Here is a 14,120-nt window from a genome sequence, read left to right on the forward strand (position 1 = left end):
GCAGGAAAAAGGTCATGGGCAGAAAATGTACATTTTAGTAAAGGTTCCTGTGTACACAGTTTTCCCAGCACCATGCTCCCAGGTAGAAATACTTCTCAAGTAGAGGACAGGGCTATACAAAAGAAGGGGGCAGACACCCCACAGGACCCCTCCCAACCTCCTCTCTCACTTTCTGTCCATCAATTCAGATCATTAGAAGGAAAAAAAGAAACAGCCATTACAGAGAAGAAGGGGTCCTGACCTAAGGAGTTTGGTCAGTAAGACTGTTGAGAATATGTGGTAAGAATAACTTTGCTTTGAATTTAACATAGTTTGTTAAATTAGGCACTAGTTGCATTTTATTTTTCTTCTAACCATTTCTGACTTTTATGCCTTATTCCTTGTATTCACTTAAAATCTGTCTCCTTTGTAGTTAATAAACTTGTTTTATTGTTTTATCTAAACTAGTGTGTTTGAATTGAAGTGTTTGGGAAACTCCACTTGAGATAACAAGATTTGTGCATATAATTTCTGTTAATAGAATGATGGACTTTGTATAAACCTGTCTTGTCCAGAGAGAGGCTGGACAGTAGAAGACGTACATTTGTGGGGAAAATCTGGGATGGGAGTTTGCTGGTGTCACCCTACAGTTTAATTCAGGCTGGTAAAAGACTAGCTGTGGCTGGCAGGCTGCAAGTGCACACAGACATAGCTGGGAGCGACTTACATGCTGGAGGCTGTTTGTGAGCAGTCCTGATGGGAAGCTACAGCCGCAAAGCAGTGTAAAGGGCACACCAGGCAGGCGTGAAACAGCTACTCGCCAGTCTAGCTTGTACTGTGGGAAGGTGACAAATGAAATTTACAGGTAAGAATTTTCCCCCTGATTTCTGACTCCTCTTAAATCATGGTCACAATTACAAAAATAAGAACAATGACTCAAGGCTGCACCAATACTTTCAGCCTCTGTGGGCTGACATATGGTTCAGTGATGCAGGAAATCAAGAATAAGGCTGCCATTTTCTCACTGCATTTTGATTATCAAGTGAAATGTTTGACTATCAGAACCAAGAGTTAATTGTTACGCTAAAACTTACTCCTGGTGCAGCTTCCCCACATATCATCAAGAGTTTCCACAACTCTAGTAAGGAGTTTGTTATATTACAGGTTGACTGGTATAAAGCTAGTATTGAAACTATTGTGCTTTGTACTCTTGACAGGTTATGAGCTTCATGGTACGGAAAAAATTCCAGAAGGACCGGGGCTTATAGTTTATTACCATGGAGCCATTCCTATAGACTACTGCTTCTTTATCTGTAATCTTTATATACAGACGGGAAAACTCTGTTACTCAGTAGTTGATCACTTCTTTTCTAAGTTACCAGGTAAAGTATTTTTATTGTAAATAAGAGAGTTAGTAATATTTTGAATTCCGATATATTAATTCATACCATTTTAGAGATACATACATTATTACAAATATTAAGACTTAAACAAAATGCTTTCCAGGTATGCACTACAGAAAATAGTATAATTTGAAGCATTTGAGAACCTCTGTGGTCTTTTGAATTTCCTTATAGCTAAAGGTTTCTAGATTTCAAAAAACTTTGCATGTAGCTTTAACACAAAAATGAACTGTTCTTTCTGTTCTCCTTTTATTGGTATGATTGACTGTTATAAATTGGAAGAATTCAACATTTAACGAGTTTTATTATTAGCTCTTTTAGAGGCAATCCTAAAATATAAACTATTCTAACAAACTTATTTTCTCAGTGTAGTTAATTGCTGTATTGTTCTTAAATAGAAATCCTATGAAGCATCCAACTCTCGTTAAGGTTGTCGTTAGGAAGCAGTAACTTGCATTGCACAAGCACATTTGGACTCCGAAGACAAAATCTATCCTTGATGTAATTCCATTGAAGTTAATGAAGTTGTACCAAGGGTGAATTTTGCCTATAGTCTTTGTATGTAGTCTTCCAGCACGTTTTCTTTAATGTTCTGAAAATGAAGATTGGTTACTTGTAACTGCGATTCTTCAAGATGGACTCTGCATATTCACAGTCATGGGATGTGTGATAAATAGGGTAATCTCCTGAAATATCCTGGATGAACTTTACTGCATCAAGTTTTAAAATCTTTGGAACCTATTGTATTAAATGAATTGTTTATGTATCCTCGCGGGGCAGGGATTGCGTGTATTTCCATGGGAAGGGTAAATATTGCTCCCCCAGAATTAAGAACAATATGGGGTGATTAGTCAAAATCTCACAGGTTGCAAAACCTCTAGAGAAGCACCAGCCACTAGCAAGGTTTGCCTAAAGTAGTTCAAACTGGATTCTTCAGGGACCAAGAGACAAAGGAAGGGTTTTTGGTTAAATGGTCTGGTGGTAAACTGACTCAGGGCCTTCTACTGACCCAGCAGTCGGACAGGCTCTGTGCTCCACAGAAGGTCCCAATCCTTAGGGAAGAGTTGGAAGGACTTTGGCCTACTTAGGCCCCAAAAGACTGGGTTCCTGTTCTGAGCAAAGGGTGTTATGAACTTGAAACCATAGGAAAACCCCTGTGTGGGGTTTGAAGGACTGCTCCTGCCAGAGCCCTTATTGGATTTGGAGTGATCTCTAGTAAGCGTATTAGCACGCATGCAGGTCTTTTTCTGTTTTTAATACGTTTTCTCTGTATTGCTTTTGTGTTCAGACTAAAACAAGTTTGCTTAAAAAGAGATGTTTGGTAGATTAATAGTGGTAATTACACTGTTAACCATCTCTGAAGAGAAGGCAAAACAAGCCTGCTTAGGCAGCCTGTGTTTTGTCAAGGGTGGTTACAGTAAAGACAAGGAACAGTTCAGCCTGGAAATAACCCGATCAGAGATGCATGTCTCCACCCAATGGCTCAATCGAAAGGCAATGGCTGGGGAACCAGAAGCTCAAGAGTGGGTGCCCTAGCTGGACCATTGAGGGGATATACAGGTGCCCTGAACAGTGACACATATGTTGGCTGTGTGTGTGTGTGTGTGTGTGGTCTGTATCAGTGTGAATTGCGTAAGGTTCCACAGCAGTGGAACCAAGTACCCTAGAAAGGAGAAATGCAGAGAAAAGTCTCAATCTTTTTGGGAAAGTCTATGAAAAGAGACAGGGGAAGATGAATTATGAACAGCTGAGGAGATATTGGCTGGTTGAGCTGTGCACAGAAAGGCAGCTCAGCCCTGAGGATCTGATGAAAACACAGCTAGTAGGTTTGCTGTATTCTAATGAACAGAAGAGGAATAATGGTCCCGGTCTGCAGGGAACTTCCAGCCCACTGGCAGAGGGTACAGCCGGCAGGGTAAATCTTGGAGCCAGCTCTTGGAGGGAAGCAGGTAAGAGGCTGGCAGAGGCACTACCTCTTTTCTATCCAGTCCATCACTGCAACTGGGATCAGAGATGGATCTACAAGTAGATCAGGAGACTCTGCAGCTGGAAAGGGACAAACTGCATCAGGAAATGCAGCAGCTAGCAGACCAAGAGCAAGAGAGAGAAGACCAGGAGAAACAGCATACATTCAAGAGAGAAGAAAAGGAGAAGTAGTTACCAGCATGAGGAGAGAAAGAAAGACAAACAGCTTTCAAGTCCTTATCCAGTAGGTCAGGGGCGGGCAAACTTTTTGGCCTGAGGGCCACATCGGGTTTTTGAAATTGCATGGAAGGCCGGTTAGGGGAGGCTGTGCCTCCTCAAACAGCCAGGCATGGCCTGGCCCCCTCCTCCTATCCGACCCCCCCCCTTGCTTCTTGCCCCCTGATGGTCCCCCTGGGACTCCTGCTCCATCCACTACCACCCTACTCCCTGTCCCCGACTGCCCCCCACTGCCCCATCCAATCCCTCCTCTCATTCCTGACTGCCTCCCTGGGACCTCTGCTCCCATCCAACCACCCCTTCTCCCTATTTCCTGACTGCCCCCAGAACTCCTGCCCCTGACTGCCCCCTGTAGTCCCTTCCACCCCCCTCACTTTCATGACTGCCCCCCCGGACCCGGCCCTCTATGCAACTCCCCCATCCCCTTACCGCATTGCCTGGAGCACCGGTGGCTGGCAGCGCTACAGCCATGCCTCCCAGAGCACCAGGACAGGCAGCCGTGCCGCCCAGCTGGAGCCAGCCGTGCCGCCCAGCTGGAGCCAGCCACACCACTGCGCAGCACAGAGCACCAGGTCAGGCCGTGACTCTGCAACTGTGCTGCTGCCCAGAACATTGCGCTGATGGCGCAGTGAGCTGAGGCTATTGGGGAAGGGGAACAGCGGGGCAGGGGCTAGCCTCCTTGGCCAGGAGCTCAGGGGGCGGGCAGGAGGGGCCCACGGGCCGGATGTGGCCTGTGAGCTGTAGTTTTCCCACCTCTGCAGTAGGTAGAACTAGTTTTCAGGTACTTGTCCTGGTGGGTGGTATAGACTCCAAATTACTTTCTCATTTTAAGGAGGAGGATGACATATATGTGTTTCTAAATGCTTTGGAAAGGAGTTGTGAATTGATAGGTCTCAAAATATAATTGTTAATGGGGATTTTCATTGAGTGGGTGTATTTCCAGTGGGGTCCCACAGGGATTGGTTCTTGGTCCTATTCTATTTAACATGTTTATCAGTGACCTGGGAGAAAACATAAAATCATCCATGATAAAGTTTGCAGATGACACACATTGCTCTGGCCAAAAGGACTAATGCGATCCTTGGATGAATAAACGGGAATGTTGAGTAGGAGTAGAGAGGCTATTTTATCTCTATATTTGGCACTGCTGTTACTGCTGCTGAAGTACTGAGTCCCGTTCTGGTGCTCACAATTCAAGAAGGATGTTGATAAATTGGAGAGGGTTCAGAAAAGAGCCACAAAAATGATTAAAGAATTAGACAATATACCTTATAGTGAGAGACTCAGCTCAATTTATTTAACTTAACAGAGAGAAGGTTAAGAGATAACCTAGATTGGGCTCTTCAGTCTAGCAGAGAGGGGTATAATACGATCCATTAGCTGGAAGATGAAATTAGACAAATTCACACTGGAGATAAAGTGTACATTTTTAACAATGAAGATAATTAACCATTAGAAAAATTTACCAAGTGTTGCGATGGAGTTTCCATCACTGACAATTTTCATGTCAAGATTGGGTGTTTTTCTATAATATATCCTCTAGGAATTATTTTGGAGAAATTTAGTGGTCTGTGACAGCTTGCAACCCCCCCAAGGGGTCCCAACCCCCAGTTTGACAACCCCTGCTCTAGCAATTATTTTGGGGAAGTTTGGAGATCTGTGTTCAATGGCCTGGATCTGAATGTCTTGTATCTGAATATGTTCCTCCTCTTCAGACAAAATGTTTGCTGTCACAGAAGGCAATTGACGGTGATAATTACCTTCAATAGTCAGATCTGAGAACCTCCGATTCAAAAAAGGTAGTTGTAGTGAGAGGGGCGTGGCCTTCCTCTGAGACTGATGGGGATGAACCACTCTCCATCCCATGGTGGGTAGAGCTAGGTAAGCCACACCCACCCCACAGGAAGCAGAGGGGCAGCACAGGAAGTTTTAAAGGTGGGTTCTCCAGTTCAGTTGCACGAGAGCCAGAAAAGAAAGTAGACGTTGCTTGGCTGCTGCTGAGCCCTGTGCCTGATATGGAGCTCTGCTGTGCCGAGGACCAGAGAACGTACCAGGACTACTGACAGACCAGGACCCGGTGGAGCTACTGGGACTGCCGTTGGCTGTGTACCCAGTGGAGATGCAGGAATCCCAGGAGATAGAGGTACATGCCAAAGGGGTAGTAGGAAGTAACAGAGGGATACCAGATGGTAGTCCAGTTTTGTTGGCAGAATTCAGGTCAGTGTGTTTTGGATGGATCGCTGCTGATCCAGTGGCAGAACCATCCGCCACTGTTAGGACCCTGGGCTAGGACCCGGTGGAGTAGGGTGGGCCCGGGTCCCCTTACCCCATGCGGCTGCCTCACCCTGGGATGACTGCCTATCCACTTTAGGCCAAGAGGCCAGTGTTTTCTCCCTATCCTCTTGTGCCTGAGAGTAGGCAGTAGACTACTTAGTGCTGTGCCCTGCTATAGACTGCTTCTTGCGCTGCCCCGTCCCGACGGCTAGAGCCCTGATACTGCTAATCCCCACTGAACCTTCCCTTTATAGATAAATGGTAGTGTGGGGCGCATGGCATCCCTCCAAGACTGATGGGGAGGGATGGCCACGGACCCCTACAGTAGTTATAGACATTCTTTATGTGGTCTCTTGAGTTGCAGGTAATATGTGTAATACGGAGCCAACCAATAGGGCCAAAACAGTCAATGCCATTCTGGCCAGGATTCAGTCATTGGATCTGATTTATACCCCTCACCATAATGCTGAAAGGATTTAGGATTCTGATATTTCTTCTTACGATCAGGCAGTTGAGAAGAGCATGGTGGTATCTGCTGATTTTGCCTCTGATAGCTATTTCGATCTTGTATCCGATGGTGAGCAGAGGTGACTGTGGTGGACCTGGTAGAACTGATCATAGAAATAATACATTCAGAGACTTGAAGGATGATGTCTTGAGGGGCAGAACCAGTGGTGAAAATAGCCGTTCCTCTCTTCTTTTCTTATTCTCTAGAGGTTAAAAAGGGAGCGTTGGAGAAGAGCTCCTCTTATTTGCTGTTGATCTTTTGCTGGATCCAAGACTGATGAGGACTCAAGCAGGATGGATCTGAGCCATTACTGTGGGATAATGAGTAGGAAGGTGGATTCAGAATGTTGCACAAGAGCAGTTCTCACTGGCTGTGGTTGCACTCCCTAAATCGCAGGTTTAAGAGTCAGTTCCAAAGTGTTGGGAACCTGGTTATGCACTGTTTCTGAGTGGTTTCATACCTGTATCTTAGCTCTGCTTACAGAACTTCTATGTGCGATAGATAAAGTTCTCATTCTCAGAATGGTTCTGCTAACAGAGGCCATTTCCAAACCACATTTATCTCATCTTGATTCAGATCCACAGACTTGGAGACCTTCTTAGCCACATCCTTCCCTTTCTTTGAAGGAAGCACAATCAGGGGTGGCTCTATGCTTTTTGCTGCCCCAAGCATGGCAGGCAGGCAGCTTTCGGTGGCGAGCAGATTCGGTGGCATGCCTGTGGGAGATCCGCCGGTGCTGCGCCATCAGCGTTCCCGCTGCCGAATTGCCATTGAAGCTGCGGGACCGGCGGACCTCCTGCAGGCATGCCGCTGAAAGCGGCTTACCTGCCACCCTCATAGCAACCAGCGGGCCGCCCCCTGTGGCTTGCCGCCCCAGGCACGTGTTTGCTGCGCTGGTGCCTGGAGCCACCCCTGAGCACAGTAGAGGCTGCTGGAGTTGAAGGTACCATCAGAATGGATGGAGGTCCATAAGGTTTCTATTTATCCTGACCCAGAGGATGGTCTCTGCCTATCCCCTGTATCTGATGTCTTTTCAGCTTCTGTTAGCTGACTCTCCTTCTTAGCTCTTGGAGTACACGTGACAGAGACTGAGCACTTCGATGAAGGGCATCCCTTTCCAAAGGAAGTAGGGCATCCAGAATATGCATCTGATGTGGAAAACACCTCCAGACAGGAGACATGTTTGAATCCAGGTTTCCTCTTCAGAGCCACTATTTGAATTATTTATTGAAATTCTTACTTTAAAATTAAACTGCCCTAACTGGCTACACTATAAATTAACTCCTATCCTTAGTTCTTCAGGTGGAGCTATGTGAGGGGTTTTAGCATCTGTATCAAACGTCCAGAGAGGCGGCTGTGGATCACCGTGCCCCTTTTATAGCCTGGCCCCTAGACTGTTCTGGAACCAAGGAAAAGAAGGGTAGGAAGGGATACATGAGCTGTCCAATGGGCACTGCTTGTTATTATGGCTGGAACTCTGCCACACTTGGAAAGTGCAAGTACATTTCTATGCTACTGTGGGTTGAAGCTGTAACTGCTAATTATATCTGAGTATTTATACCGGATTTATTACTGATGACTATGACATCTCCAGTTTTATCAGATATGTAATATGTAGACACACTTAAAAATGCTGAAGGTGTGTGTGTGTGTTGGAGAGTTTTTGATTGGGTTTTATTTTCAGTATGTGTAAGTAATATGTGATGAGGTCTAATGTACCATATTGATCTCCACTGGTTATGTTTATTGCAGGAATAGCACTGCTTTTTAACCTGTTACCTGCAGTGCATAGTGGAAGAGACGAAAGTGTTGAAATTCTGAAGAAAGGCAACTTATTGGGTGTCTCACCAGGTGGAGTTCGAGAAGCATTCTTTAGTGATGAAAACTACAACCTCCTGTGGGGTAATCGCAAAGGCTTTGCTCAAGTGGCCATAGATGCAAAAGTGGTGAGTGATTCCTTGTGTGTCTATAAATATGTTTAACCCACTGATCATTGTGTGTTACATGCCTGTCTCTGCACCCAAGCCACAAAAAATGAGTCTGTTACAGCTGCTAGCTCTTTAACTGAAGCTTTCAATACTGGTGCTTTTCGCTCTGGAAGGAGGCGAGCAGCAGGCCAGGGGGCGAGGAGGTGAGTGGCGAACCAGGGAGTGAGGAGGGATGCAGCGACAGGTGAAGAGGTTTCGCAGTGGTCGGTCGCGGAGGTTGAGGAGGGATGTGGTGAGCAGCAGGTGGGAGGGTGAGGAAGGATGCTCCAAGTGGCAGCAGGGGTGCCAAGCAAGGAGGGGGCCAGGCCTGGGGTCGAGTAGGAGTGGGGCTGAGGTTGGAGTGTATGTGGCTGAGGGCAGGATAGGCAGCTAGCGTTCCCCAGGGGAAGCTTCATCCCCCACCCATGACTTTGCTGTGGTGCTGGGAATAACCTTTACAAGGCCTGAATAAGAGCTCTATGTGGCTCAAAAGCATCTCTCTCTCACCAACAGAAGCTGGTCCAATGAAAGATATTACCTCACCCCCTTGTCTCCCCAGTGGAATAAAACAGTTTTTGTTAATTTTCCCTTAGGTCTGGTCTACACTACAGACTTACATTAGTATAACTGTGTTGCTCAGGGATGTGAATAATCCATCCTAACTCCCAATGTAGACAGTGCTTTGTCAGCAGGAGAGCCTCTCCTGTAGACATAGCTACTGCCTCTTGGGCAGGTGGATTAACTACAATGTCTCCCATCAGCATAGAGTGTCTTTATTAAAGTGCTTCCGTGGTACAGCTGACTTCACCAATGCAGCATTTCAGTTGTTGACTTGCCCTTAGATCCTTACCCACATGTTAAAGGTATTTTGTGATAGGGGTCTGTTATTGAGTCTTTGAACTAAAGATAGCTTAACTATTTTAAAAAAGAAGTAGGGAAATATATATAAAAAAAATACCCAAAAGCTAGCACTGAACTGAAATTAATGATGGTATGGTGCAAGCTACATTCTAGAGAGAGATTATAATTTTACTCAAATAGTCTGTATTCATGCTCCAGAACAGAGTTTATGTATACATAGCATAAGAGCGAGTGGGTGCGTCTGTGTATAAAAATATGATGAATACAGTTGCTATTAACAGTATTATTGTATCAAAGCATGCCCTTGTGTGGGCTGTTGGAGATCTCTACTGCTTCTACAATTTTTAGAATTCCTGTTTTTCCATCTCAAAAATTTAAAGGGTTAGTACTAACACTTTTTTTTTTTCTTAGCGGAGGGGACTAAAAAAACATTTCTTAAAGGGCCCATTTTTAATTAATTTCTCATTTTATAAATTATCAGATTGACTTAAAGACTCAGAAAACCCAATCTTTCGTCACAGTTACATGCTGTAAATTTGGGAGTTCTTCATACAAAGCAAACGGGTTGAATCCTTGCTTTAAATGGAAAACTGAGTAGATGTCCTGCTGTCTGTGTCTCCATAATATAGATTCTATCATACCCCTATAAGACTGTTCCTGAAATTATTGCCACATAAATAGTGCCATGTGGAAGGAGACTTAGAAAATATAATTTGGCATTACCTGAAAATACAGAATTATTGACAGAAAATGATAAATGATACCAAAAACATTAATGGACTGAGAAATGGTAAGTTCTCCCTGCAGGAGGCACGTTTAGGAATAAACAATAGCAACTTAAATGCAAAATCTGAAAACCTTTCATAAAAATTTTGGCCCAGATCTTGGGTTGTTTCTGATCTGTGCTCAGTGCACCTCAACATGAGAGGTGCCAAGGAAGATTTGTTACCTTGGCACTCTCCTGACCCTGGGGGACAACTGTGCCTCAGCGTTGGTGACACTTTGAGGGTGCTCTATTTTAAGTAGGCAGCCCTTGGCCTCAAGGGACCATAATGGCAACCATGGATCTCCAGGATGTAGACACCTGCTGGTCATGCTTCCTTTTCCCCAGCTACCCGTCCTCCCTCATGCTGGGGGTTGGAGAAGAAGGTGTAATGAGAGCTGCTCTGATGTCTCTGGGTCACCCAAGGACTCCTCATAGGCAGAGGAACTCCACATGTGGTTGGTTAAGCCAGCTTTAGGAAGAACTGGTGCAAAAGAGGATTGGGCTGTTTTTTTTCTAGCAGGCAAATATACTATAGTAAGAACATGGAAATTATGAGTCTCCTCCCACCTTGTACTGACTGGTTATGCAGCATAGGGCATGTGATGGACATGGAGCATTGGACTTTTAACTTTAAATTTTAAAAAAGATTGTAGATTCCCTTCCCAAAAGAGGAAAGGGGACAGTGTGACTTGTTACAATAAATTCAATATTATATCAGTGGAGTAGAATGAAGAATTCCTCAGGTGTACAGTTGTTTTTTGATGTACAATACTAGGTTGTCACAAGGTGCCTCTTCAGCTACCCGGTGGGCAGTGCTGCCCAGCCTGTTTTCATGGTCTCTGTCAGAAACTCACTCGTGCTGTTTCCCTTTCACCATCTGTACATTTATTCTTCGGTTCCCAAGCAAAACGGAACATGACACAGGTATCCAGCAGGAGGAGACTAACACACAACCTTCTTCTCCTCATGGTCACTCTCTGAGCTCCCATGCTTCCTGTTCCTCCCAGTTACTGAGCCTCATTAGCCCAACAGTTAGCACCCAGGTGTCAGTAATCCTCCCACCAGAAATGGGTTATTGTCTTTCAGTTAAGTCAGCAGCCTTCTCTGTGCTGCAGCAACCTCCGTGATCAGGGTGCTACGTGTAGCATTTTGTCACGTAGGTGTTACAATATCCAGCATATGGTATTCTGGCTTATATTTTTTACTGCAGCTTTGTTTGACTAATGAAGAATAGAGCTGTTGTAACAGAAGAAGGGTGAAGAGCAAGATTAATTCACAAGTTCAATGTGTCTTGGAATACGAAACGTGGTCCAAGGAACATCATCCTTCCTCTCTGTTGTTAGTCAAATTTCTATAAACTGTATAGATATGAGTTGAAAGAGAGACATTTTAAAGAAATAAAAGCAGAAGGAAAGAAGGAGTCGTCATCTTAGCTGTCTCCACTATGGGCTGCTGCTTCCGAAGAAGAGGAGAGGAAATGGGAGCTGCTTTCCGGGACCAGAACTACCAGCAGGAGTGGAACTGCAGGCAGGCGAGGACCTGGAAGCAGAAAAATAGGACTCCAGCCATCAGTGGTAGAATGGAGCCAGGCAATATTTGCAGGAGAGAGGGGGACAAGATGTTACACAGAGTGAGAAAAGAAGGTGACCTAATGCCAGAGAAGCCTAGTCAGGAGGAGCGAGAGATTTGAAACAGATGGCATGATGACAAGATTAAATGAAAAGCAAGTTCAGATAGTGTGACTTTTTTTTTTTTAGTTTTTAAACTATTTAATTTTTTAATTTCCTGATATTACTTTTCCCTCTGAGCAGTTGTTGTAGGGATGTTTCACAGGAATTACACTCTCTGTTAAGATGTGGTTTATACTGTAAAAAAGTTTAAGAACACCTGCTCTGATTCATATCTCTGATAACCTCTTGGGATAGGAACTGAAGGGGAAGCAGAGTTCTATACCATGCCTGTACATGGTTGGCACTCGATCTATAATAACAATAATGAAGACACTGTCACCACATAAGATTTAGGAATAGGGTGACCAGCCAGCAAATGTGAAAAATCGGGACAGGGAGTGGGGGGTAATAGGAGCCTATATAGGGGCAGGTCTACACTACGGGGGAAAATCGATATAAGATACGCAACTTCAGCTATGTGAATAACGTAGCTGAAGTCAATGTATCTTATATCGAATTACCTACCATCCTCATGGCATGGGATCGATGTCCGCAGCTCCCCATGTCGACTCCGCTACCGCCGTTTGGGTTGGTGGAGTTACGGAGTCGACAGGAGCGCGTTCGGGGATCGATATATCGTGTCTAGATGAGACATGATATATCGATCCCCGAGTAATCGATTGCTACCTGCTGATACGGCGGGTAGTGAAGACGTACCAAGAAAAAGACCCAAAAATCAGGATATCTGGTCACCCTATTTAGGAAGAACCTCTGCTGTGACGTGATGTGACCTATACTAGCTCAGTATGTGTGTCAGAGAGACAATCTGTATCATATTTGAGGGGAAATAATTTTCTGAGAAATTACAGTTTCTTAAAACCATTTGGTATTAAAGGCATTAGAAAGGAAACATTCAGTTACACATGATCATCCTTTCTTGTCCCCTTTCCCAAGATTTTCAGGTGTTTCATAGTAAAAGTGGGACTCTTACATTGCATAGTCTATAGAACTTTTGCAAAATTTTGTTACCAAAATAATACGTGTGGATGATTTTTTTTATTTTTTGTCTAACTCACTAGTACTCTGATTTCTTAGGCAATGAAAAAAAATGCCGAGAAAACTCATGAAACCAATAATTCTGATATCTGTGAAATTATTTTTTCTGCTTCTAAATGTTATCCTGTCAGTGTTGTGTTTGGTGTTCATCCTGATAACAGCAACGTGTGAGATAGGTTCTAAGAAATCTCAGAAAATGGAGCTTCACCTGGTACATAACTAGCTATAGTTTTTCCTGACAAACATGCGACTCCTTTTGAGTTTCTAGTCATGATAACTTATCAGTTTCATTTCGATTTAATAGGATGGTAAAGTAGACTACAACCACATGATACAGATGCAGAATGCCTCTCTACAGAGATGATGAAATATTTAAAACAAAAACGGAGGCTGAACTTACCAAAGTCTTACCACTTCTTCTTTTTTCTCATTTCTTAGCCTATCATCCCTTTGTTTACACAGAATATTCGGGAAGGATATAGGACATTAGGAAAAATAGGTATGATTTACTTTATATGCATCTTTTCAAATTCTTGGAGTTTTCTTTTATTTATATTTTCAAAATCAGCTGTTTCTGGGAAATACTAGTCTTATGAATTTATTTTGAATCTTTTTTTCTCTTTTAACTGTAGTAACTGTCATGTAAACTGAAGTGCACGTGGGTTATCTAATCTGAATATGTATTTATTGGACTAAGCCTTAATTGTTCTCTACATGATGACACATTTAACCTGATAATGAATATGCAGGAGGTAATGTAAGAGTAGATAATAATTTTCAAGATTATATGGCCTGCATATTGTTTTACGTACTTTATGTAGCCTTTCATCAAACACCCATAATATTTAAAATGTGTTAGTTGCAGTCCAGACCTCATTGTGATTCAGGGACTCTACTGACTTCTAAGGTTCTCTCTCAAAATGTAAATCTCCCCTCCCCTTTTTTCTAATACACAGGGTTTTTTAGGTGGTTCTATGAACATTCTCTATTGCTACTCATTCCTGTATATGGAGGGTTCCCAGTCAAACTTCACACATATGTTGGAGATCCCATTCCATATGATCCAAATATAACAGCTACGGAACTAGTTGAAAAGGTAAGTTGGCTCTTGGTATCTTGATTGTAATACTTCTCATTTCATTTTGATCTGAGTGAAAATACTTCTTAGGTTCCAATCACATCTATAGTCTCAGGAGTGGCACGTCTCAGATAAGACTGTGGGTCTGAACAACCCAGGAGAGACTCATCAAGTTAGCATGAAGTTCTTCCTCTGGGAGATCCACAGGGGAGAGGAGAAAAGGATTTACTGTTGCAAACTGTGGAAACAGTGGGAAGTGGAGAGCTAACACAAACTTCCTATCCCTAATCACCTGCTTTTATTCCTATTAGACTCCTCATGTATGCTCTGCCACATACAGTTCTTCAACTCCAAAT

The 14,120-nt window shown here is 43.7% G+C and overlaps 2 protein-coding genes across 2 annotated transcripts in view; both read left to right on the top strand.

Moving 5' to 3' along the window:
* The window catches only part of LOC123364666 (transmembrane protein 68-like), a 46,720-nt gene that overhangs the window by 26,855 nt on the left and 5,745 nt on the right, over positions 1-14,120 (top strand). Inside the window, exons 3-6 of the mRNA XM_045006967.1 lie at positions 1,197-1,361; positions 8,119-8,312; positions 13,125-13,185; positions 13,643-13,782. Coding sequence (XP_044862902.1) covers positions 1,197-1,361; positions 8,119-8,312; positions 13,125-13,185; positions 13,643-13,782 — 560 coding nt within the window. The remainder of the gene's footprint in view (positions 1-1,196; positions 1,362-8,118; positions 8,313-13,124; positions 13,186-13,642; positions 13,783-14,120) is intronic.
* The window catches only part of LOC123364667 (transmembrane protein 68-like), a 111,187-nt gene that overhangs the window by 26,816 nt on the left and 70,251 nt on the right, over positions 1-14,120 (top strand). The window lies entirely within an intron of this gene.

The sequence above is a fragment of the Mauremys mutica genome, chromosome 2 (genome assembly GCF_020497125.1).
Source record: "Mauremys mutica isolate MM-2020 ecotype Southern chromosome 2, ASM2049712v1, whole genome shotgun sequence".
Taxonomy (NCBI): Eukaryota; Metazoa; Chordata; order Testudines; family Geoemydidae; genus Mauremys; species Mauremys mutica.